This window comes from Salvelinus alpinus, chromosome 20, assembly GCF_045679555.1.
Source record: "Salvelinus alpinus chromosome 20, SLU_Salpinus.1, whole genome shotgun sequence".
NCBI lineage: Eukaryota > Metazoa > Chordata > Actinopteri > Salmoniformes > Salmonidae > Salvelinus > Salvelinus alpinus.
The window spans coordinates 47,077,636-47,105,055 of record NC_092105.1 but is presented as its reverse complement, the minus strand read 5'-3'; the positions used below and the strand labels follow the sequence as shown (position 1 = coordinate 47,105,055).

General features: G+C 42.6%; 1 protein-coding gene across 1 annotated transcript in view; it reads left to right on the top strand.

The window, feature by feature from the left end:
* The first annotated feature begins 4,262 nt into the window (after positions 1-4,262).
* The window catches only part of LOC139547012 (E3 ubiquitin-protein ligase HECW2-like), a 77,625-nt gene continuing 54,467 nt past the window's right edge, over positions 4,263-27,420 (top strand). The window contains exons 1-3 of the mRNA XM_071356044.1: positions 4,263-4,939; positions 24,103-24,920; positions 27,082-27,189. Of these exons, the coding sequence (XP_071212145.1) occupies positions 24,527-24,920; positions 27,082-27,189 (502 nt within the window). The 5' untranslated portion in view covers positions 4,263-4,939; positions 24,103-24,526. The remainder of the gene's footprint in view (positions 4,940-24,102; positions 24,921-27,081; positions 27,190-27,420) is intronic.

Here is a 27,420-nt window from a genome sequence, read left to right as displayed (position 1 = left end):
AAGTTCACATGTTTGAGAAGGCATTTCTGCAACAAAAAAAAGCATGTTGATAAAAATAAAAAAATTAGGTGCAAACGGCTCTCCTGTGAAGTCGTGACTTGCGACATACGCCTAGTTTCCTGAATCCGGTCACAAATATCCAACTCATCATATGAGACCCACTGCACGGACACCTACTACCCTAACACGACAGTTAAGCTGTAAAATAATAGGACAATGAAGCAATGTATAGCCTATGAATATCTGCACCTAGCAAACATGACAAACCATACCCTAAGCCCAACAGATGAAAACTAATTACTCTAGCTTTCATTTTTGTGGCTAGTTAGCTGGTTGTCTGTATGGCTAGGTAGTGAAAGTGACAGCTGAGGTTGATGCTTCGTAAGCGCAGCCATACATTTTCTTGCCTGGCAGACTAACTATAGTAGTTAGCTAACTAGCTATAGCAAGCAGCTTGGGCCGTTTCCATATGAATTACATCAGTGGAAAACAAGACAAAACAACCAACTAGTTAGCTGACTATATATAGATAAACAATGCAACTAATGTTATTTCCATGAGACAAAAAGCAATCATTCAAGCTCCACCGCTGATTTGCTCGCCTGTACCAACCAAGTTATCATGACATGATTTACTAATCTCAGGAATAACGTTATTCCCCAAGTTTCACAGCATCAAACATCGACAACACCAAACATATATCTGCTGTTTACTTATTTCACTCACCTCAACATTATCCCTTTTCAAAGTGCAAGGACGTGCCCGAATCCGTATCACCAACCAACATACTGTAGATACAGCCTCTTTCACAGTAGAAAGTTGTGTCTGTTTCGGCACCATCATTTTGAGTAATGAAGTATTTTTTGTTGTTGTTGAAAAGTCAAATGACAGCATAACCTGTTCCCGGTTAATGACAACAGCAACGCGAATATGGCAACAGGTTGTTAGCAAGATAATTTTATATTATTGTTAGAAAAACAAGCCTGTTCGTGGCCGCTATAATAATTTAAAGAAAGGCCGTTGACTGCGGCTATGGGTTCTAAAGAGTTATTGTGTATCACTCCGTGTTTTTGTGTATTATAACATGAAATGGGATAATGGGGTGAGCTCACACAAGCTCAAGTACACATTGAAAATATGAAATATTTTGTGGACGTATTTCCTATTCAACAAAACTATATGAATAAGGCTTGAATTTACTTACATGCTTTTTAAATATAGTATAATCAAATTATAAAATTACTAACTATAAGATTTCACCTTATAATGATAAAATATATATTTGCATTTTCAGTGTTAATGAAAATGAGCATATTTTCTAAACGTCTCTCTCTCTATAATGTATGCCCCCAACGCTGTGAACGTCTCACAGAGCTCTAGCTTGGCTTCCTGAACTTGTTTGGAACTGTTTTTTGTTTAAAATCTATGAATTATTTTAGATTACTGGCTATAAATCGCTCCCTTTTTCTCCCCAATTTCGTGGTATACAATTGTTAGCAGTTACTGTCTTGTCTCATCGCTACAACTCCCGTACGGGCTCGGGAGAGATGAAGGTCGAGAGCCATGCGTCCTCCGAAACACAACCCAACCAAGCCGCACTGCTTCTTAAAACAGCGCGCATCCAACCCGGAAGTCAGCCGCACCAATGTGTCGGAGAAAACACCTGGTCAGCGTGCACTGCGCCCAGCCCGCCACAGGAGTCGCTAGTGCACGATTAGACAAGGATATCCCTACCGGCCAAGGATAACCCTCCCTAACCCGGACGACGGTAGGCCAATTGTGCGTCACCCCATAGACCTCCCGGTTGCCCCATGGACCTCCCGGTCGCACCCGGACGACACTAGGCCAGACAGAGCCTGGGCTCGAACCCAGACTCTCTGGGTTCTCGCTAGCACTGCAGTGCCTTAGACCACTGCGCCACCCGGGAGGCCCAATTTATGCATTTTTAAATTCATGAAACATTATATACAGTGCCTTGCAAAAGTATTCATCCCCCTTAGCGTTTTTCCTATTTTGTTGCATTACAACCTGTAAGTTAAATGGATTTTTGATTTTGATTTCATGTAATGGACATACACAAAATAGTCCAAATTGGTGAAGTGAAATGAAAAAAAATCATTGTTTAAAAAATTAAAAAACAACGGAAAAGTGGTGCATGCATATGTATTCACCCCCTTTGCTATGAAGCCGTTAAATAAGATCTGGTGCAACCGATTACCTTCAGAAGTCACATAATTAGTTGAATAAAGTCCACCTTTATACAATCTAAGTGTCACATGATCTCAGTCGATATAAACCTGTCCTCAGAGTCTGCAACACCACTAAGCAAGGGGCACCACCAAGCAAGCGGCAATATGAAGACTAAGGAGCTCTCCAAACAGGTCATTGACAAAGTTGTGGAGAAGTACAGATCAGGGTTGGGTTATAAAAAAATATCCGAAACTGAACTTCCCACGGAGCACCATTAAATCCATGATTAAAAAATGGAAGAATACGGCACCACAAAACCTGCCAAGAGAGTGCCGCCCACCAAAACTCATGGACCAGGCAAGGAGGGCATTAATCAGAGAGGCAACAAAGAGACAAAAGATAACCCTGAAGAAGCTGCAAAGCTCCACAGCGGATATTGGAGTATCTATCCATAGGACCACTTTAAGCTGTACACTCCACAGAGCTGGGCTTTATGGAAGAGTGGCCAGAAAAAAGAAGAAGGTACTCTGATCAGAAGAGACTAAAATTGAGCTTTTTGGCCATCAAGGAAAACACTATGTCTGGTGCAAACCCATCACCTCTCATCACCCCGACAACACCATCCCCACAGTGAAGCATGGTAGTGGCAGCATCAGGCTGTGGGGATGTTTTTCATCAGCATGGACTGGGAAACTGATCAGAATTGAAGGAATGCTGGATGGCGCTAAATACAGGGAAATTCTTGAGGGAAATCTGTTTCAGTCATCCAGAGATTTGAGACTGGGACGGAGGATCACCTTCCAGCAGGACTATGACCCTAAGCATACTGCTAAAGCAACGCTTGAGTGGTTGAAGGGGAAACATTTAAATGTCTTGGAATGGCCTAGTCAAAGCCCAGACCTCAATCCAATTGAGAATCTGTAGTATGACTTAAATATTGATGTACACCAGCGGAACCCATCCAACTTGAAAGAGCTGGAGCAGTTTTGCCTTGAAGAATGGGCAACAATCCCAGTGGCTAGATGTGCCAAGCTTATAGAGACATAACCCAAGAGACTTGCAGCTGTAATTGCTGCAAAAGGTGGCTCTACAAAGTATTGACTTTGGGGAGGTGAATGGTTATACACGATCAAGTTTTCCGTTTTTTTGTCTTATTTCTTGTTTGTTTCACAAAAAAATATATTTTGCATCTTCAAAGTGGTAGGCATGTTGTGTAAATTAAGTGATACAAAGCCAGGTTGTAAGGAAACAAACCAGGAAAAATGCCACGGGGGGTGAATACTTTCTAAGCCACTGTATCCATTGATACTTGAAGAATATAACTCATAGATACTTCATAAGCTTAGGTCAACTGTCATACCCAATCAGAACCCAAAATATGAGCTTGTTTTACACGTTTGTTGGTAAATAATGTAAATGTAAACAAACACTATAGTTTTAACCATGCTTTTAGGCTATCATCTTGATATCATGCATGGTCAGTCCCTGTATCCATAGCTCTGTCCATGAGTTTGAGCGCGATTACATTTCTCCAGCCACATCCCTCAGCTATTTACAAAATCAGTTACCACTTTGTTATTGTTAGAACTGCAGATTGCCCCTTTAAGAAGCCTAAATTAGCATTATTATTAAGTGGAATGGTTTACATGGAGACTTTAGCCTGTCACCTTTAAAAAACAAATTTGCCCTTCCACCATATATATTTCAATATATTGCTTTTCTGTATGGAATTGCTGGCTTATATACCATTAGCTACATGGCAGGCAGAGCCCACAATGGATGGGATATTAACCTAAACCACGTCAATGAATTATATAAAATATATGGATAGAAATGCAGTCCTGTCATTTGCAGACACACACACACACACTCTTGCAGGATGGGTCTATCCCAGAGTCCCAGGTTTTTCGTTTTGGTTTTGCCTTAGCACTACAGTTAATTCAAATAATCAACTAATCATCAAGCTTTGATAATTTGAGTCAGCTGTGTAGTGTTAGGGCAATAACCAAAACGTGCACCCTTTGGGGTCCCGAGGACCGAGTTTGGGAAACGCTGGTCTATCCCTTTTAAGTCACCGCCCACGTTGTGCTCTCCCCCATAATATAATGAAACCATATCAACAGTGAGGAGGCACGGCTCACGCATCTGGTATATACAGTAATGCATAATTTCAAAAAATGTTAGAAAAGGGACTCATAGCCAAACTGCAATAATTAAGGAGGCTACATTCGCCATTTTACTCGGTAGGTTTGGCTCCAAACCTGCATTGCTTGCGGGACAGGGCGTTCGGATTTGAGAATCTGCTGGCAGAGAAGATGATACGGAGGACCTTATTCGTGAGGGTGTAGAAGGCGCATTGCGATGAAGAAGCAAATATGGGGGAAAAGGAGACAAAACGAGCCGTAGTTGTAATAATTAAGGAGAATAGTGTTGCTAGCGCGCACCTTTAGACACGGTGACATTTTGCTACAAAAAGGCCGACCTGCCTCCGCAACCCGAAAATTTCACACCAACGGTGCTGCCAACCGGAGGAGTGATGCCGACGCTGTACGTGACTCAAACCCAGGGTACTTCTACACCCCTGCGGTGGACTTGGGCCCCCTAAAGCGGTACCCCGCCCGTTCATAAATCCGAGACTGCACAAAACAGAAACGAATTAATTCATCGTGATATCAACACCATAACTGCGGATAAAGGCTGTGCTCACGTTTATTTTTTGGGTCCGTTATCTCGCACCTCTGCGCAAAAGGTAAGTCATGGGTAGGCTACCCGATGCACCCGTGGTCAGAATGTTATATTTTATTATCGTTCATTGCCACGATTCTTATCGAAAACAAAAGGAATTTAAATATGTTTATAGTCAAACCACTACATTGGTATAAGCGTCATGTGTGCATGTCTTGATCACTTTCAATGAAGTGAAAGTGATTGATTTAAAGCCTGCGTCTTATTAATGAGATGTGCATTAAGAAATGACGTAGGGAAATCCCAGAGTAACCCAATAGCAAGTAATGGTAGCATACTGTTCAGTACAGTCCCTATTCAGGATTGTGTGCAAGGCAATGAGCCTGTGCGCTCGACGCACCACAGAAACGTATTGACATGCAAATTAATCGATGTCAGTAGTACTTGCATTACCGTGTTCCTAGCAGCAGGATAGTATGCCTGCAGCACGATCGGGTATTTTTATATTCAAAATAAGAGTCCCCCTGCAAAGACATGCTGAACTTTGGGAATATCGATTTTAATCGGGGGGGGCTGGACTCTAGTGCAGTACAACTTATTCACAACACTGCAACCGCATTTCACAAAATAATTGGATAATTTGGCGAAGTTTAATACTGTATTTATACCTGCATTTCTTTTGAAGGTTTACACAAATACTGATATTTGCAATGGAGGCTGCTGAGGGGAGGGGTGGCTCATAATAATGGCTGGAACAGTGCAAATAGAATGGCATCAAACGCATGGAAACCATGTTTTATTTGATACAGTTCCCCTTATTTCGCTCCAGCCATTACCACGAACCCATCCTCCCCAATTAAGGAGCCACCAACCTCCTGTGGTTGAACGCTGTTGTGTAGGCTATATTAAAATAAATACACTTTCAATTAAATACAAATGTGTTATTGGAATTACTCCATACAGAATTACTCTGAAACTTAAATGGTCTCTTGTGCTGGCAACCGGTTTAATACAGAGCACTGGTGACTCCTTACTACTACCACGCCATTCACTGCAATGCAATACACGGTATATGGGATACTTATTGGCTTGTAGAGAGAACCTTTCTACCCGTCTCAGCTAAAGTGGGATGGGAAATACTCAGTAGGGTCACTACTAATCAAATATGTGTAGTTTTGGAGGGGGAGTGTGTCGTACATATCCAGCAGAGCTTTGCTCTCTACCCCATCCATAGCCCTCAATGCAATACACTGTAATATGCTGTACATGGGATGTATATTGGCTTGTAGAGAGTGAACGAAGAGCAGAGCTTCGACTGTTATACGCATCCCAAGCTCTAGTGATGTATAGGTGGTTAAGACGGCGCCGACAGAGGGTGCCGCGCATCGAGCTCCGATAAAACATTGCCGGTTTCTACTTTTTTCCCCGTGCGTTTTCTCAAATGTTCTTAATCAGTTTTTCTACATTACTACATACATCTGAGTAGAACTATTGGAATACAAATCGTTGGGTAATCACTGTCCATCCAACCTCCCCGAATTCCTTGAGATGGCGGAACAATGGACTAGGCGCTGAGCTGCTTGGCAGTCTTACCGGAGAGTACGAAGCGACGACACTGACGGAGAGGTAGATGTGGCGGAGTCTTAATAAGATTAAGACGCTGGGCGACCCGTCCTCAGTTACCAAGCATGCTACTCGCCTATGTTCAATCATTATTGAACAAACTTGAGGTGAGGATCTCCTTCCAGAGGGACATCAGATCCTGCAACATACTGTTTTTCTGAGACTTGGCTTTCCTCCGACATCCAAACGGATTATATACAACCAGCGGGTTTTACTGGTTTTTTAAGCAGATCGTAAGTGGGCTGTCTCTGGCAAGAGCAAAGGTGGTGGGCTCTGCTTTGACCAACAACCCATTTTGTGACAGAGGAAACGTACAGGAGCTTGCGAGCTCCCCCGACTTGGAATAGTTGGTCATCAAATGTCGCCCGTTTTACCTACCGAGAGTTCTCAGGGATTATCGCAATGGCTGAGTACATCCCGCCCCAAGCCGAAACAAAAAATTCTCTCAAAGATCTTAATTGGACCCTGAACAAACTGGAGACCGCATTTCTGGAGGCAGCATCCATTGTTGTGGGGGAATTTAACAAAAGTAATTACTACCAACACATTGACTGTCTAACTTGCATTCTACTCTTGACCATTTCTCCTTTCGGCACATCCGACCATAACTCCATCGTGCTTCTCCCCACCTACAAACAAAAACTTGAGGGATGTTCCTGTGGTGAGGTCTACACAGCATTGGTCCGACCATTAAGAATTCACTCTCCAAGACTGTTTTGATCACGTGGACTGGAATATGTTCTGGGTTGCCTCTGGAGATGAATAACATCAATGAACATGCCGACAGTCACCGGATTAAAAAAAATGCATGGATGACTTGATACCGATAGTGTCTTTCTAAACGTTCCCGACTCAAAAAATGGTGGATTGATCGCAGCCTTGTAGGGAAACTGAAAGAGCGGGATGCTGCTATAAACAGGGCAAGGTAACCGGGGACAATTGTTTGGTTAAACCATACAAATACGACCTACGCAGATCGATCAGGATGGCGAAATGCAAGTATAGGGGAAAAAGTGGAGAAGCAATTCAGCGGGTCGGACACAAGGCGTAAGTGGCAGGGGCTCCTAACAATCTCGGATTACAAATAAAAAGCCAGCCACATCGCATTCACCAGCACCACCCTACCGGAGAAGCTAAACACCTTTTTTTAATCATGATTCGAAGATAATGACTCTGAGCTGACGAGGAGAGCCCCCAGTGACAACGTGGGCTACACACGGTCTCCACTGAGGACATATGTAAGTAATTCAAACATGTTAACCCTCGCAAGGCTGCTGGCCAAGATTGTATCCATAGCCATGCCCTCAGAGCATTTGCAGACCAGCTGGCTGTTGTGTTCTCAAACATTTTCAATCTCTCCCAAACTTGGGCCGCTAATACCCACCCGCTTCAAGATGTCCACTATCATCCCTGTTCCCAAAAAGGTAAAGTAACTGAACTGAATGACTACCGACCAGTAGCACTGACTGACTTCCGACATCATGAAGTGCTTTGGGAGGCTAGTCAAAGATCATGTCACCACCTCCCTCCCCGACACACTTGACCCTCTCCAATTTGCCTACCGCCCTGATAGATCCTCAGAAAGGAATGCATATGTAAGGATGCAGTTCATCGACTACAGCTCGGCTTTCAGTACTATAGTGCCCTATAAGCTCATTACAAAGCTCACGGCCCTGGGTCTGAACTCCTCCCTATGCAACTGGGTCCTGGACATCCTGACCCCCCCCCCCCCCCCCAAAGGTAGGCAACATTACCTCCTCGACAGTGGTTCTAAACACGGGGGCCCCACAATGGTGCGTCCTCAGTCCCTTCCTGTATTCTCTGTATACGCACGACTGTGTGGCCTCCCACAGTTCCAACTCCAAGTTCGCTGATGACACAACAGTAGTAGGCCTGATTACCAACAACGATGAGACAGCCTACAGGGAGGATGTAGGCGGAATGGTGCCAGGTAAACATCCTGTCCCTTAATATTAGTTAAACAAAGGAGCTGATTGTGGACTTCAGGAGAAACCAGGCTGGACACGCCCCCATCCTCATCAACAGGGCCGCCGTGGAGACTGTCAATAACTTCAAATTCCTCAGCTTAAACATCTCGGAGAAGCTGAAATGGTTCAACCACACAGACACCGTGGTGAAGGAATGACAGTGACTCTTCAACCTCAGGAAAGTGAAGAAATTCAGCCTGTCCCTGAGGGCCCTCAGTGTTCAGGAGCACCATCGAGAGCATACTGTCAAGCTGCATCACAGCCTGGTACGGCAACTATGCCGCGGACCGGAATGCGCTTCAGAGGGTGACATGTGCAGCCGAACGCACCACTGGGTGTGCACTGCCTTCCCTACATGGCACCTACAACACCAGGTGTCGCAGGAAGGTAAAGAAGGGACCCCATCAGGGACCCCAGCCACCCAAACCATGCCCTGTTTTCCCTGATTCAATCACTCAGACACGGGCAGTACAGGAGCATCATGGCAAAAACACCACTAGTCAGCTACCTGCTGCTCCCCCGAGGGACATTTCCCCGACCATCCCCTCAACAAGCTTTTACTCAGCCCAATATTCTCAACATACCAGTGTCAACATTGTATTTTTTTCATTATTGGTCTTAAATGTTTTTAACCCTTTGTGTACGATCACATATTGGTGATCCTTGTTGAGTGGTCAGTGCAGCAAACCATTGCAAATATGTGTTTGGAAGAGTTGTCTGAAAAGCATCTAAACAATGTTTTGTACTGATGGGAAATAAAGGGCTTCACAACTTAAATTCCTCAATTTCCCCTTTTTATTGTAAAAGATAAATGCGAATTTCACCATCCAAGCATCACGTGGAACACATCCACAGCCAAATTCATTCCATTAACCAGTCTAAATAACAGGTTGCGATGACAACAAACAAAACATAAGGTAGCGACCTACCAGCTAGAGTTGTTTACAATGTACCACATCTCTGGTGAGCAGATGGGAGAAATGTAATATTGTTTAGAAAAGAGATGCGTGTCAGCTAAGCTAACAGAAGCTAAATTCTTTGATGGCAGCCATGTTTGTTTATCTTTGACAAGCAAAAACTCAATCCCAGAGTGCTATTCACTATAAGACGCAAATAAACAAAGTTACGGTCAAAGATGGCTGCGCCCGTTGCCTGAAAAATGAGCTTTGGTCACTTTTCAGCATATTGCAAATCTTCGATGTACTTGTTACTGTATATACAACAACCGGAGGACATGACTTGACAAGTCGTTTACAGTATTAGACAAATCACAATGCAAATAAAATGTTATCACCTCACAGATCACCCCCCCCCCAAATCTAGCCTAACAGTAGAGCAAAAACTAAACAGGGATGAAACCGTTTGTGGGGGGGGTTCATTTAATTTGTGGGGGTTTTCAAGTCCATGGGAGGGAAGGTGTCGTGGGGGGATATGATGCAGGAAATATTACTATGGGCGATTTATCAATAAAAGGGGGGGCAAACACAGAAGTTTATGCTAAATAAAACCCCTGGAAAGGGGGATCTGCGCTGGAAACCCTGAGGTACCATAGTTACAATCTAATGCCACGTTCAAGACAACTGGGAAATCTCCAATTTCTGACTTCAGCGTGTTCAAGACAACTGGGAACTCGTATAAAAACGAGCATCGACTGGGAGAAAATCGTTTAACGGTCATCCAACTCGTAATTCCATCCGGGGACATCAGGCTTCTTGTTAGAGCTCTGACTTTCCGATCTGAAGATCACTGACATCATGATTTGACCTCGTATTTTTAGAGTTCCCAGTTGTCGTGAAAACACAAGTCAGTCGAGTGAATTATCACTTCATCTCGTTTCGTTATAACATCTTTGGACTGACAGGCGCTTACGTGACAAACATGGCGCCACATTAAAAAAATGCATAGATGACTTGATACTGATAGTGTCTTTCTAAACGTTCCCGACTCAAAATGGTTTATTGATAGCAGCCTTGTAGGAAAACTGAAAGAGCGGGATGCTGCTTAGCATTAGTTTATCATAATCAGTACAACCTTCAAAAAAGTATTCTAAACACGTGTCTATTACAATCTATGCAAGAATCGGAATGCATGATTTTTCACCAGTACTTGAAAATGTGAATAAAACCGTAAATACGTTACGCTCCATACATGCATATGGTATGCTACAGTAGAAACAACAAAACAATATACAGAAAATAAGGCACTTACTTTGATAGGAACGCACACATGTGCATTCGCAGAGTTTGTTTTCCTTAAAAAATAAATAAAAGGCAATGCGGGTGCCAGACAAATGTGGAAAGGGGCAGTGGTGAAAGAAGTACCCAAATTTGATACTTGAATAAAAGTAAAGATACCTTTTTAATAGAAAATGACACAAGGGAAAGTCACCCAGTTAAATACTACTTGAGTAAAACTCAAAGTATTTGGTTTTAAATATAGTTAACTATCAAAGTATACATTTCAATTTCCTTATTTATCTTTTACGGGATAGCCAGGGGTACTCTCCAACAGTTATCATTTACAAACAAAGCATTTGTGTTTTAAGTCTGCCAGCTCAGAGGCAGTAGAGATGACCAGGGGTGTTCTCTTGAGTGTGTGAATTAGACAGATTTCCTGTACTGCTAAGCATTCAAAATGTAAGGAGTACTTTTGGGTGTCAGGGAAAATGTATGGTGTAAAAAGTACATACTTTACTACATTTTTAAAGAAAATTAAAAGTTCAAACAACAACTTCAGTAGTACTTTGAAGTATTTGTATTTAAGTATTTTACACCACTGGCCAGGAGGGAAAAATTGACAAGTTGAAACCATCTATAGATAATTATCAGGCAGCGTGCCTTGGTTTGAGGGCAGCGCGAGTTAACTGTCCTGTTAGGGCTGGGAGCTATGACGATATATATCGTGTGACGATAGAAAAATGTCTATTGTTTCATATTATGCTCTGTCGTTTATTTGGTTGTCGCAAATCACTCTTTATGGCAACATTTTTCATCAATTGGACGACGCTTTGCGTGCCGCGTGGAAGGACATTTGCAACACAAACAAACATGGACAAGAGTGAATGTGACACAAAGCAGACACGGCACTTGTCCCTAAGAGGGGCTACTTTGGTTGCATGAACGTGGTTTGGGTATGAAAAGTCTGACACGGACCAGAAAACTGTCCTCTGCAAAATATGCTGCATGTCGGTCCCGACAACGGGCTCAAACACCACTAACCTCTTTTACCACCTACGCAAGAATCATGTGAAACAGTACGGAGAGAGTCTACGGATGAGACCCAAAAAAGTACAGTCGAGTGCTCAAAACAAACCCCGACTCAGACGTTGCAAGAGGCTTTTGCCCCCGGCACACCATATGGCAAAGTATCACGAAGACGGAAGGAGATAACAGCTGCCGTTACAACTTACATCTGCAAAGACATGGCCCCAATTTACACGGGCGAGAAACGGGGGTTTCGTGAGTTGGTGCTAACACTCGACCCAAGTTTTTTTTTAATTTATTTAACCTTTATTTAACCTGACAAGTCCGTTAAGAACAAATTCTTATTAACAATGACGGCCTAGAAACGTTGAGTTACCTGCCTTGTTCAGGGGCAGAATGTCCAATCTTTACCTTGTCAGCTCTGGGATACGATACAGCAACCTTTCGGTTACTGGCCCAACACTCTAACCACTAGGCTACCTGTCACCCCAGGTACCACATACAAATTGATATGTGACACGTATTAATGCCAAAATAACATGCAAAACAGACAAGCCCCCCATTTTTTTAAATTAAAAATAAATAAATATATATTTATTTTGTTTGCAACTATAGTTGAAGTGTTTTCTATTTACCTTTTTTTAATTTTATTTTTATAGATTTTATACATTAATATTTAATATTTTGTTACACCCTTAATTGAAAATTTGCACAAAGGTTCTAAATAAAAGGAGAAATAATAACATATGAGTAAGTACCTTTTTTATTTGTTGCGTATATTCAAAATGTAATAAGAAATAGGCCTTTACATGTGGTCATTTTATATAAACTATTTATTCATTGAATTTACAGAAAATGTGCTATATCGTGATATGTATCGTTATCAGGATATGAAATGACCTATATCGGGATATGAGATTGTGGCCGTACCGCCCAGCCCTATGTCCTGTTGGGTAACAATCACATTTTGGAACAGTGAGTGCATTCTGACATCATGGGCATAAAAAAAACTCACGCTGCGGCGACCTTTAGACATTTGGATCTCACACTTGAGAAGGTTAAAACATATATTTTCTATTTGTTTTCAGAAATGACTTCTTGCATTTTCTTGTATGCACAATTAAAAGTGGCCATTGATTTTAAAATTCAATATCATTTGAATGACTTATCCACATCGCAATGTTTTCAAAAGCAGGCTTTTATTTTGATGGTTTCCTCATTCACGTAGGAAAGTGATGTCATCGTTTGTGCTACTGGCAGCATACTAGTGCTAGATGCTATAGTAAGATGTGCTAACTATTTCATTTGCTAAACATTCTGATAGGCTACCGATTTGTAACTACTTTGTGGTGATGAATGCCCTGGGGAGAACAGAATAATGCTTACGCCATGCCCCTACGCAGCTAAGCATTAACATTATGTCATGTCAAATGTTACGAGTGGGTTTATGCCTATAGCCAGCGTGTCACAGGTCCAGTCTTCAAGGGCCGACATGTCTGCTGGTTCTCGTCCTATCCTGTTAATCTGAGACTGAGTCCTGGGAAATGGAAACCATTACCCTTTCACATTATTATGCAGACCCAAACCATTTTGTGCTGGCTCAGTTATTTTTATTTCACATTGTTATTTTCAGAAGGGTTCCAGTAACCATGCGAGCTCAGTACGCCTTGATTTGGGCTTGGATCGGCTCAGTTGTCCAAAGCCTTGATGTGTGTACATTCTTTGGGACATCAGTGACTTTAAATCGATCAATTCAGTGCTAGTACAAGGTGCGAGATAAAGCAGCAGGACTGCAGCCCCTGAAGACAAGAACTGTGCCCCATGGCCTTTGCATGCATACATACAGTATGGTCACCTCACATCCTGGGTATATCACACTTGGTTTATCAAAGCAAACTGTAACATCTTATATTGAAATTTATACAGGCCTAAAATCCATTTTCTTTTTTTTCTTTTTTAAAACTTTACCACCAACATTAACATCATATTTGTCACTTTAAAACGTATTCCAAACAAAAAACATTGATCTCAAAGTAAAAAAACGAAAGCAATACTCTATGCACAAGGACTACTTTGAGTGGTTTTACAAAGTTTCACAAAATACATTTACAGGAACAACTGTGCAGATGCAAACTTTGGTAACAGAATGACGATAAAATCTCCCTTCGTTTTTTTTTTATGCGACCACATTTTCCAAAACCTGTTATCTGTTCCGAATTAAGATTCAAAGATGTCTGCAGAAAGAATAGGGTGTCAGCTATGACATGACACTTTGAGTAAAAAAATATAATAATCTGGTTATTTTACTACAGTAGGTGAAGTGGATCAACATCTGGTAACTGAAGTACATCATAGGTCCCTGATCTGTACTATACAGAATTATGGCTACAAAAAGGTATATGCAATATATATGCAATATCCTTCTATTGCATATTTGGGTATTTTTCTACACACTGGCAATTATTGTAATGAGCTCTGCCCCCAAACAAGACCACTTTTAGTTGAGCCGGACCAGACAAAATCTGAAATAGATGTCTACATTTTTTGTTAAACATAGACGGCACAGTAGAGTTCAATACATTACAGTATAGTAAAGATATGTTCAGTAGAGTACATTGTACTGTACTTTTCTTTACTGTACTGTTCTCAACTGTGTTATACTGTACTGTGATGTCCAAACTTATGAAACATGGATGTCTATGATTGCCTCAGATTTGGTCATGCAAGGGCGGACTGAATACAGAGCGTTGCGTTGGATTTGCCCGAAACATAACACATCACTCAGTAACACTTCATATTTTCAAGCATGGTGGTGGCTGCATCATGTTATGGGTATGCTTGTTATCGGCAAGGACTATGTTTTTTTGGGATAAAAATATATGGAATAGCGCTAAGAACAGGTATAATCCTAGAGGAAAACCTGGTTGTCTGCTTTCCAACAGACACTGGGAGACAAATTAACCTTTCAACAGGACAATAACCTAAAACACAAGACCAATTATACACTGGAGTTGCTTACCAAGATGCCATTGAATGTTCCTGAGTGGCCTAGTTACAATTTTGACTTAAATCTATGGCTAGACTTAAATGGTGTGCAACGCTCTTAGACTTACACAGAAAGACTCAGCTATAATCGCTTCTAAATGTGATTCTAGCATGAAATTACTCAGGGGTGTGAAAAGTATAATTACAGTTGAAGTCGGAAGTTTACATACCTTAGCCAAATACATTTAAACTCAGTTTTTCACAATTCCTGACATTTAATCCTAGTAAAAATTCCCTGTCTTAGGTCAGTTAGGATCACCACTTTATTTTAAGAATGTGAAATGTCAGAATAATAGTAGAGATTTATTTCAGCTTTTATTTCTTTCATCACATTCCCAGTGGGTCAGAAGTTTACATACACTCAATTAGTATTTGGTAGCATTGCTTTTAAATTGTTTCTTGGGTCAAATTTCTGACAGAGCTGGTGTAACAGAGTCTGGTTTGTAGGCCTCCTTTGCTCGCACACGCTTTTTCAGTTTTTCACACACTTTTTCTAAAATTTTCTATGGGATTGAGTTCAGGGCTTTGTGATGGCCACTCCAATACCTTGAGCTTGTTGTTCTTAAGCCATTTTGCCACAACTTTGGAAGTATGCTTGGGGTCATTGTCCATTTGGAAGACCCATTTGCAACCAAGCTTTAACTACCTGGCTGATGTCTTGAGATGTTGCTTCAATATATCCACATAATTTTCCTACCTCATGATGCCATCTATTTTGCGAAGTGCACTAGTTCCTCCTGCAGCAAAGCACCGGCATAACATGATGGGGTGGTCTTTGGCTTGCAGGCCTCCCCCTTTTTCCTCCAAACATAACGATGGTCATTATGGCCAGACAGTTCTATTTTTGTTTCATCAGACCAGAGGACATTTCTCCAAAACGTACAATCTTTGTCCCCATGTGAGCTGCAAACCGTAGTCTGGCTTTTTGTTATGGCGGTTTTTGAGCAGTGGCTTCTTCCTTGCTGAGGGGCCTTTCAGGTCATGTCGATATAGGACTCGTTTTACTGTGGATATAGATACTTTTGTACCTGCTTCCTGCAGCATCTTCACAAGGTCCTTTGCTGTTGTTCTGGGATTGATTTGGACTTTTTGCACCAAAGTACGTTCATCTCTAGGAGACAGAAGGCGTCTCCTTCCTGAGCGGTATGACGGCTGCACGGTCCCATGGTGTTTATGCTTGCGTACTATTGTTTGTACAGATGAATGTGGTACCTTCAGGTGTTTGGAAATTGCTCCCAAGGATGAACCAGACTTGCAGAGGTCCACAAAAAAGGCACTGAGTTTGAAGGTAGGTTTTGAAATACATCCACAGGTACACCTCCAATTGACTCAAATTATGTCAATTAGCCTGTCAGAAGCTTCTGAAGCCATGACATTTTCTGGAATTTTCCAAGCTCTTTAAAGAAGGCACAGTCAACTTAGTGCATGTAAACTTCTGACCCACTGGAATTGTGATACAGTGAATTATAAGTGAAATAATCTCTGTAAACAATTCTTGGAAAAATTACTTCTGTTATGCACTGTTATGCACAAAGTAGATGTCCCAACCGACTTGCCAAAACTATAGTTTGTTAACAAGAAATTTGTGGAGTGGTTGAATACCAAGTTTTAATGACTTCAACTGTATTCATTGTCACAAAACTGCACATTTTAATTGTATTGTTCCCAGCACAAGGTGCATCTGTGTAATGACCATGCTGATTAAACAGCAAGAAATGCTCTCTAACAGGGATGTAAACAAATGTGACACATTTGAGAAATTATCTGTTTGTGCATATGGAAAGTTTCTTGGATCTTTTATTTCAGCTCATGAAACATGGGAACAACCCTTTACATGTTGCATTTTCATTTTTGTTCAGTATAGATGGAACTGCCCATATTCACAAACTTCCAAGTCCTGCCAAGCCTCACTTGGTTGGACGGATGCAGTCACCAACATGGTCGAGATGATCATTTCCATCTGAACCCAGTTCAGAAAACAAATTAAACTCAAAATTAAATGGTTAAAAAACATAACGACGTTTGGGTGATGCCATTCTAAGGTCACGGTTCAGAGATGAGAAGCTGATCCTAGGTCTGTGCCTATCGACAACCCAGAGTGCTAACGTTTGCATGTTGTCCCTGGTTGTCTCAGGCTGTCTTTGTCGCCATCTGTTTTGCGGGGAAAGTAAGTCATACAATGTAGGTGTAGTTGGACAAAGTGATGTACAGTAAGTAGGGAGAGTAAGAACAGTGACTGTAAACCTGTGCTAGCTGTGCCACCAGAGACTCTGGGTTCGAGCCCAGGCTCTGTCGCAGCCGGCCGCGACCGGGAGGTCCATGGGGCGACGCACAATTGGCCTAGCGTCGTCCGGGTTAGGGAGGGTTTGGCCGGTAGGGATATCCTCGTCTCATTGCGCACTAGCGACTCCTGTGGTGGGCCGGGCGCTAGGTGTACGTTGTATCCTCCGACACATTGGTGCGGCTGGCTTCCGGGTTGGATGCGCGCTGTGTTAAGAAGCAGTGCGGCTTGGTTGGGTTGTGTTTCGGAGGACGCATGGCTCTCGACCTTCGTCTCTCCCGAGCCCGTACGGGAGTTGTAGCGATGAGACAAGACAGTAACTACTAACAATTGGATACCACGAAATTGGGGAGAAAAAGGGGATTTAAAAAAAATAAAGTTTGTGCTACTGACTCAACTAAATGAAGTCACAGCATCATTTAAAAAAAAAATTATAACAAATTAATTTAACCAGCATGCTTTTCTACAGGTTAAAAAAAATGTAATTGTTTTTAATATCAGAGTTTTTCCATGTACATTGAGTGATTGATTATGCAAGACAAAGAAATATAAATGAATCCAATCATTTAGTTTTTTTTGCACGTGTTACTGAAATGGTTGTTCCAGTGTAAATGGCTTAGGTAGTCTCTTCACATTGTTCCTATCCCTGGCAGTCATTTATGAATGCAGGTTGTGGGTGAATAAAAATTTGTTGGATATCCTAACTCTGGCTGGATTCCATTGGGAATTACATATAATTTTGCAAGATGGTATAATGTGACTTGCAAGTAGGGTTTCAAAATTCTGGTAAATTTCACAGGTTTTACAGATATCCTGGTTGTAAGATTCCTGGAAATCCATGTTTTATTTATTTGTATCTGGTAATTTGTTACTGTAATTTGGAACCATACTTGTAGGCATGATGTGCCCTGTAAACCATGAGTTTCAGGCCACTGTTACAATACATCTAGGCCTCAAAATAAGACCTTATGTGATATCTAATGTATTGTCATAAAGAGTTTAATGATATTCACCTAGGAACTCACTGAGTGAAGGCCAAAGGACTGAAAATAGAGACATGGTCATTGATATGTTTTTAACTTATTTACTCGAAGGCAAGGCACACTGGGAAATTATATTGGAGGTGTGGCTTAGTGGGGGAGTTAGTCAGCATTTTCAAGCTGATACAACTCACATCTGGACCTCCTACAGGGTCACAGTGACTGTATCAGTTTGAGTAATGACTACAAAATCACTTATTAAACTGCTCAGATGTTAAGTGTAACTGGTTTCCTCAAAAGTTGAGTAATGACAGCACATTGGGGTTGGCTGTACAGTTTGTATGCTTGTTTCATGTGTTTTTTGACTGTGTGTGTGTACATCTACAGTAAAGGTAACATTTAAGGTACAGATTCCTGTGCAGTTTGCATATGTTAGCAGCCTTCACTTCCATTGTGTTTTATAAATATATCTGTGTTCTAAAGTGATCCTTCATGAATACAGAAAGTGAGCGTGAATGGAGCGTCTTCAGTGGTGCTCGCTCACACTGCAGGTCATTGTGGGATACGTACATTTAAGTCATTTAGCAGACACTCTTATCCAGAGCGGCTTACAGTCGTGAGTGCATACATTTGTCATACTTTTTTTTGCTGGGATACCTCCCAGCATGTGACTCATTCCAGGAACATATTCTCACTGGGAAGCAGCCAGCAAAGTAGCCCTGACAGTAACTCCATGGCATATTGCTGGGAATACTCAGGAACAGTCTGTTCCTGCTCTCATTTGTCAGTAAGAACTGCATTCAGTATTATGAGGTCTCTGTGCATTGACAAAATGTACACATTTAGATTAACTGCGTTACCCATGGTGCACAGGTCCATGAATGATTAGCCTACATCTACAGTAACATTAGCATAGTTCATTTACAACATATTATACTTATAGCTGTGTTTGTGTGGACTATGAGCACATTTTGCACGTGGTTTTGTGTGTGATTCTCGGGGTGCCATACGTGTATGCGTCATATGTCTGTGTGTGTGCTGGCTGTATGTCTGAGTCCTTACTGAAAGTGTTTTGAGGCACATTTAGATCCTGGTGACACTCTTCGTGCCAGCTTCCCAAGGTGCCTGTTCTGTCAAGCAGGAAAGTGCTGCAGTCACCTCCACAGGAGCACTGAGGGATCCCAATGCTGACATCAACACACATACAGTAAAGGAATCCCTTTGCTGACATCATTGGAGGCGCATATTGTACTCAAGCCCAGACATTGATTTATGCACATACATACACTCTTTTCCATTACAGTATTTGATAACCAATACAGGTCTGTGCTGTCAGTTCAGAAAACAATACTGTGCACACACTTGCTAACATACTACTGTCAGTGTGTATACAACACCCATGCGCATGACATAATGGGAGTGCAAGTTTGTGTGTGTGCCGCAAAGGAGTGCTGTATACAGCACCTTGCGTTTTGAAGATTCAGCACTTCTCCTTGGCAAGAGGTGTGTGTGCACTCTTCCATACTGTCATCTATCCTCCCTGCGTGTTTCAGTCTTTGAGAGGCCCAGATCTCCTCTGGACAGACTGATGTCAACAGGAAGCCTGGAAGATAGGCCGCTGTCAATCAATATTCACAGGGCCAACCACCCTCCAGCAGGGACACAGATGTATGAGGAGAGAGTGAGTGATACCTTTCCCACTAAGTGTGCAGTGGTGTTGGTAGAATGCGGGTCAATTGCCAAGAAATGCAATATCCTTATTCCAGGCATCCTATTTTTTTAAAAGTTTGTTTATTTCAAATCAAATTGTATTAGTCACATGCGACGAATACAACAGTTCACCAACTTCCCGTTTTGAATGGGAACTTAACCAACGTTTGTTGCGAGCACTTTTGCTTTTGGAGTAAGGCAGCCATGGCTCCATCCCTGCTCAGGGAGGTCATCACCCCCATTCTCACCTACATTGGTGTTAGAAGTGGGATGGTACACTGTGCGGCCATTGGAAGTGGGTCTGAGGTGTGCGGGATTTGTAATAGTGAAGCGCAGTGATGTTACAAACTCCCCAAGGGTAATATCTTTACTCACCCCTGTCGTTCGATACAAAATGTTGCAAGTACAATCTCCCTTTCGCCTTCCTTTCTTATTTCCTTGAAATAATGATTGATTTAGCATGACTGGACAGGAGAAAGCAAACCTGGTCAACAACATATCTTTCACCGAAATAGTCAGATCAGTGACGTTCCTTCAAAGAAGGGATGGAGGTTCAAAATCTAGTTTGCAATTTCAAATTGATATCAACAAAAATTGGAACCATGCCATTGGATTTAGGTTACAATTTGGAAAAAGTCACACATTTTCAAAATTCCTTTTATGTTGACTGCTTTCAAATCCAGTCAGTTTTCCACGTTGATTCAACGCTATCAGAAGGACAAATATATTTTTTAGTTGAAATTACCAGTATTTGTGCCAAGCAAAATAGCTCTCTGGTATTCTTGCCCAACAAAAGGATTCTATGGCTTTACCATAAGCTTGGTGTCCAATGAGCTCAAAAATAAACTTGTATTTATTTATAGGCCTAATAATACACGTTCATGCAGTTATAACCAGAATTTCAAGGCACTAGATGGCATCTGGGTCCCACTACATAATAGCATCCTTATTTCACCAACCTTTCAAACCTGCAATTGTTGTCCTAAACAGAAATGGCTACCATGGCCTTGTTTTTCTCCTTTGAAAATGAATCCTTGCTTCCTTCTTTTCTTCTCAGATGTCAATAAATCACAGATCTCACATGACGTGATGGATGAAAGCAGTGTAGTGGAAGCTTTCATCCAGTCATGTTAGATCAGTAATTATTTCAAGGAAGGGAAGAAGGATTTTCAGGTCAAGGCCCTGTGTGTAGAGGCAGTGAACAGACTCCTTATCCCGTTAGCTCAGGGACAAAGACAACCCAGACTTCTCCCACTCAGATCAGTGAAAACAATGGAACACAGACATGGAAAGAATTTGAGCACTGTTTTATTTTTTTATTTCACTAGGCAAGTCAGTTCTTATTTACAGTGACGGACTACCCCAATTGTGCGCTGCCCTATGGGACTCCCATTCATGGCCGGATGTGATGCAGCCTGGATTCGAACCAGGGACTGCAGTGACGCCTCTTGCACTGAGAGTCAGTGCCTTACACAGCTGCGCCACTGACCTCAACAACGGCTACATAACTACTATGCAAGTGTACAGACTTTTGTCTCTCGACTGTAAAGCCTCGGATTGTTTACTCAAATTGCTCCTCTTCCCACGTAGCTGTGCCCATATCTATTTGTGCGTATCTCCCAGTTATATAGTCTGGTTGATTCCGGGACATCCATCCAGGCATCCCTTTCTTCAGTTTCAGCATCAGTCTGGAAGCACAGGCAATCATCACACACACGCACACACACTACGTGTCTGTTATAGGAATGTCCAGGTGAACAAAAGGAGAGCAATCAAAAATCACTCTGTGTATTACAAGTTGCAACAGGGAGACACCACCCAGCACAGAAGCAGATAAAGTCTACCTGGCCTTCTCTAAACAAGCCCTTATACCCCAATCAGACAGGAAACGGTTTTGTCAGCATTAGCCCTAGGGGCTTGTAGAAAACCCAGTGTAGCAGTGACCTTTGTCTCCTGCTACCGAGTTATAAACATCAGCTACTACAGAAAACCGTAATCGGAGCGATCACAGTAGTCAGACGATCATCAGTAATCAATTACATCAAAGGGCAGTCATGAAGTAATCAGAACATCAGTGTCCACATAATGTCATCAATACGACAGTGAATAATCAGTGTGTCCTTGGACCTTCAGTAACTTCAGTAACTTGCTCTGGTGTCAAGCAGGTCCCGTGTGGCTCAGTTGGTAGAGCATGGCGCTTGCAACGCCAGGGTTGTGGGTTCATTCCCCACGGGGGGACCAGGATGAATATGTATGAACTTTCCAATTTGTAAGTCGCTCTGGATAAGAGCGTCTGCTAAATGACTTAAATGTAAATGTAAGCACTACTTACAGATATGAGAACAATGTATAACATTAGGGCATCAAGTCTAGTGACCATCAACCCACACCCTAAGTGTCGCAAATAGAACACTGGCAATCGTGTGTATTACGGAAACATCACTCTAAACTACACTGACGTTTAAAAGTTCGGGGTCACTTAGAAATGTGCTTGTTTTTGAAAGAAAGCCAACATTTTTGTCCATTTTAAAATAACATCAAATTGATCAGAAATACAGTGTAGACATTTCATGTTGTAAATGACTATTGTAGCTGGAAATCGCATTTTTTTTAAATGGAATATCTACATAGGCGTACAGAGGCCCATTTATCAGCAACCATCACTCCTGTGTTCCAATAGCACGTTGTTAGCTAATGCAAGTTTATAATTTTAAGAGGCTAATTGATCATTAGAAAACCCTTTTGCAATTATGTTAGCACAGCTGAACTGTTCTGATTTAAAGAAGCAATACAACTGGCCTTTTAGACTAGTTGAGTTTCCGGAGCATCATCATTTGTGGTTTCGATTACAGGCTCAATATGGCCAGAAACTCGTCAGTCTATTCTTTGTTTCTGAGAAATGAAGGCTATTCCATGCGAGAAATTGCCAAGCAACTGAAGATCTGGTACTACTCCCTTCACAGAACAGCGCAAACTGTCTCTAACAAGAATAGAAAGCTTGGGAGGCCCCAGTGCACAACTGAGCAAGAGGACAAGTACATTAACGTCTAGTTTGAGAAACAGATGCCTCACAAGTTCTCAACTGACAGCTTCATGAAATAGTACGCGCAAAACACCAGTCTCAACGTCAACAGTGAAGAGGCGACTCCGGGATGCTGACTTTCTAGGCAGAATTGCAAAGAAAAAGCCATATCTCAGACTGGCCAATTAAAGATTAAGATGGGAGAAAAGAACAGACACTGGACAGAGGAACTCTGCCTAGAAGGCCAGCATCCCAGAGTCGCCTCTTCATCGCTGACTCTGAAGGCTGTAGACCTGGCTCCTAACATTACGTGTTTTCTTTCAGATAGTTTAGGTGCTTGATTTAGCTCGCACCCCTTAAGCTTGTCAAAAATCGCCTCAATTTACAGAAGAGCTACACTACGATGCAATGGTCTCCAAGCAGCCAGAACAGCATAGTCGGCTAAAATAGTGCTGACCAGCCGACGAGACGAGCCCAGCATAGATCAGCCCAAATCAAAAATGACTTGCGCTAGCATTAGCTCAAATTATACCCAAGCTTCAAAAAGCCTTGGTTGTTGCTCAGCACATCTAAAATAAGCTCCTGTTGGATCATTAAGTCGCATGTCCCCCTTTTCCTACTAAACGGCTGTGGTTCAGAATCCGACAGCCAATCACAGTCCTCCCCACCTTATTTCCCCCAGCGGCCTTTGCTGAATTAGAAGCTTCCAGAGAAGCAGTTACAGCTGCCTTTCTCCACTTGCCTTTTCTGAGGCAGTCAATCTGAGACACACACGCACGCACACCCACACAGATTTCCTGATTCAGTTGGAAGGTTGATTTTAAGAAGTAGAGAATGACGCGGTGTGTAAATTGGAATGGCTACGTCTAGTACTGCATTGGTGACTGGGTGCTTGACGACTCCCACTGAATTCTTCTGCTGCTCTTATCGTTCGCTACACACTTCAGTCGGAGACTGCCGTCATTGAAGTCATGTGGTGGTGTCAAAATGAGGGGTACTGTACAAAACAAAGTCATCAGTGACTGTATTATCTCTAACCAATCAGAGTATCAAAGCCAATGACGAATTTTCAAAACACTGCTTTACCCACGTGTGGAACCAATCAGACGGTCCTGAATAGATTTCCATTCTAGATATTGTTGGGGAGCTACTCGAATCCAGACTCATTGCGTAGAAGAAAGTAATGTCCGTGGGCGTTGCGTAGCGTTTGGGTAGCCAGGCAAGGTGACTGGATCTTTGACAGCAGTGTCCACTACGTTTGCTGTGTGTGTAGGGCATCTGTTAGGAATACTGACGTGCTTGTTTCTGTGTCTTTGTCTGTCTCCCTCTGTCCCTCATTTCCCCCTCCATCTTGCCTTGTTCTCTTCTTTCCTAGCCTCGGTCTCTGTCTTGATCTTTGCTTGTTGGACAGTGTCAATTTGGAGTAGCGGAGTGGACAATGCTGGCTGTGTCTTCAACCTGTCTTTGCTCCTGGATGGCATACTGCACTCAAGACATGCTTCTGTTTTTAAATTGGCCAGAGAGAGAATGGCCAGAACTTTAGGTACAACACACCACAGAGCTTCTATGGAAGGATAAGGTCTGCAGCCTCTACATCAACCACTACTGACACCACCATCGGAAAGCTAAAGCTGTAGCAAGCTACTATAGTTAAGTGGCCGAGGTAGACCATATCTTTGATGCCTAACCCAACCACTAAGACCAAGGGTTTCCGGTTATCTGTGCCCCACCAACACCTTGCCATCTTCCGTCACCCTGCCAAACGTTAAAGTTCCTGCTTTGGTCCCTCCGCAGCCACCATGCGTCCCTCACTCGCGGTCCTTCCCAGGACCCGTAACCATCCCCACACAGCCCACCCCCAAAATGCACACGGATTGTCTGCACACGTGGGGCGGGAGCACCTGTCGGCACCACGGAGGCGCAGTCCACACCTGCGACACACGCTCAGCCCAGAGAACCTGCGGAGCCTGGCGGAGCGAGGCGGTGCCGCCAGGGACACGGCTTCTGTGGTGAGCAGCCCCATGGGTCTCCCGAGGGCCAACAGCGACACAGACCTGGTGACATCGCAGAGCCGCTCGTCGCTGACTGCGTCCACACTGGAGTTCACGCTGGGGAGGGGCCAGAACCTGGTCATCTCCTGGGACATCAAGGAGGAGGTGGACGCCACCGACTGGATCGGCCTGTATCACATCGGTGAGACATTCAGTATATTCATTTCACAATGGTGTAGTTCATAACTAGGAAAGTTTAAAGTAGAACACCTGTACTGGTTGCCCCAGCACGAACATAGTCCAGCACGAACACAACCAGATTCAACTAATAATATAGCCATTGATTTGTTGAATCAGGAGTGTTAGTATCCGCCTAAACAAAAATGACCTGGAGTTGAGAAACATGTCTATTTACTGGTGGAGCATGGAGTCAAAGGTTGAAATAAATGTTCCACATTCATTGATTATATAACAGTAGTGTTTCTTTGATTAACTAGTAGGACTGGCTGATTCTAGCTAGTTTTGTAGAGTTGAGAATAGCAAGTCTGGTGCAGGAGACTCCAGAGTCCAATATTGAAACTGGAGCTGTTGAAATTCCACAGAAGGGAAGCCTGAGTCAACATAAATACTTCTGACTTGGTGTACTATAAAGGCGCCTGCATACTAGGTTCTGTTTGCTCCTAGCAGAACTCAGCTAGGTGACTTAAATGTCTGTGCTCATGCTCTGTGCCCATGCTCTCTTAAAAGACCTACGCTTGAAAAACTAGAAGAAAGCGGCAATATTACTGTTTGTCCCTCTTGAAAGGCCATAGCAACAACACAGCCAGTATACAGTTCCTCAAATAGTCAGAATTAGTCTAAGATTTCTTGATTTAAAATTTGTAAAAAATTGCAGAGGAGTTCTTAGTTGCAAATTTTACATCTAACTACTTTCTCAAGTAAGAAAACGTGCATGAAAATTAGTCTTCTCTCGTTGAAGGACAAACACTTCATTGAACAATCCCGTCCATAGTTCCCACTCCTACTAGCAGTAGTCCTGTTGACCAATCAACGATGAAGGGGCATAGACTACGGCTACCAAACTTCGACTTGACTCAAGAAAATAGGTTATGCAGCCGATAAACGTCCGAACACCAAAATGAACCAAAAACGTCGCACATATTGTCATAATATATACTTAAACTGTTTTGACTGGGAAACATGCGATAGGCTTTACACGCACGCTATCACGTATACCATATACACTTAGACTATTCTGGGTGGTCTCCAACATGATAGCCCTGCTTAAGCGGCACCCTGCATAAGGCTACTAAGCCTAAATGTTCCCCTGTTGCAGTAAAAGGCAACGTATCTAGCGTATTCATATTTGTTCATATTATGAACCACACATTCTTTGAAACTACAGTATGACCAGTTCGGTTCTATGCAAGTAAGCATACCCACTAGAGACATTCAGCCAACAAACTCTATAGTATTTATTTAACAGAAAGCTAGAGCAACCACATTATGGTTAACTCTAATACTCATTTACCGATTTACCAATTGGCTTTTGGACGAGTCAGTCGACTTCTAGAAGCTCCGTGAATCCTCTATCCACCCGCCCTTTGACCTCTCTGGACTTCCCTCCTTTAAGGAAGAAGGATCCCAATGGTTCACTGTAAGGTTAAACTATGAGAGACAGGAGAAAGCAGAGAAAGCATGCAGGGAGGGTGCCAGGCCACGTGGCTATCGATCACGAGGCCATCATGCACTTCATTACTAGCGTCCGGGTCTTAATCCCCCCGGGTGGCCCGTGCTCTCCCACTTTCCACTACTAAGCAGACATTCAATGATATTACCTTACCTCACCCTCCTCTCTCACCCCCTCATTGTGCTGCTTCGTGCTCGTTCAGTTCAGCCTGAAGTGGTGGTTCATTATTAGAGGGGGGGGGGGTCGAAAGTGCTACGTACAGCGGAATTCCCTCCGTTTTAACACCGTGGTAGGTTACAATTTCTTGTCCTTTGTGTTAGAGGTTGTAGAGAATGTATTTTAGGCACTACAATTATGGATTAAAGAAGAATTGTCTGAAGCTAAGTATCTGTCATGGTTATATGACATGAGGCAAACAGACGTGGAACAACAGCTGTGATAAGGCTGCAAAGTGGAGCGTAGACAAGTGCTGTTCAATAAACATTTGACCATAATGTTATTTGGGGTCAACCATTTTTAAGGTTAGACAATAATCCAGAAGTTTGTCCGTCACTGCCATGTCTTCATAGAACACAACACGCACGCACTCACATTTTAGAGCCATATACTCATTTAGAACCCCACACACATACTGACTGGACTGACAGAGCTTTCTTTCTGTTCGCCGGCCCAGATGAAATCAGCCCATCCAATGTGTGGGACTGTAAGAACCGTGGGGTGAATGGGACACAGAGGGGCCAGATCGTCTGGAGGCTGGAGCCTGGGCCTTACTTCATGGATGGTGAGAGGAGAGGAGAGAAAGCATCATTGGGATTTATACAGTGAGAAATATGATCAAGTATAATGTAGAAACTACATTTCAAAAGGTCTTTGTAATGAGTGTGGTCCAATGGGACAGGATTAAGAAAGGGGGAGATGCAATACTTAATAATTGACATTGGTTTAATTCCAAATGGCACCCTATTTCCTATGTAGTGCACAATTTAATTTTTGTACCTTTCGTGATTTCCAA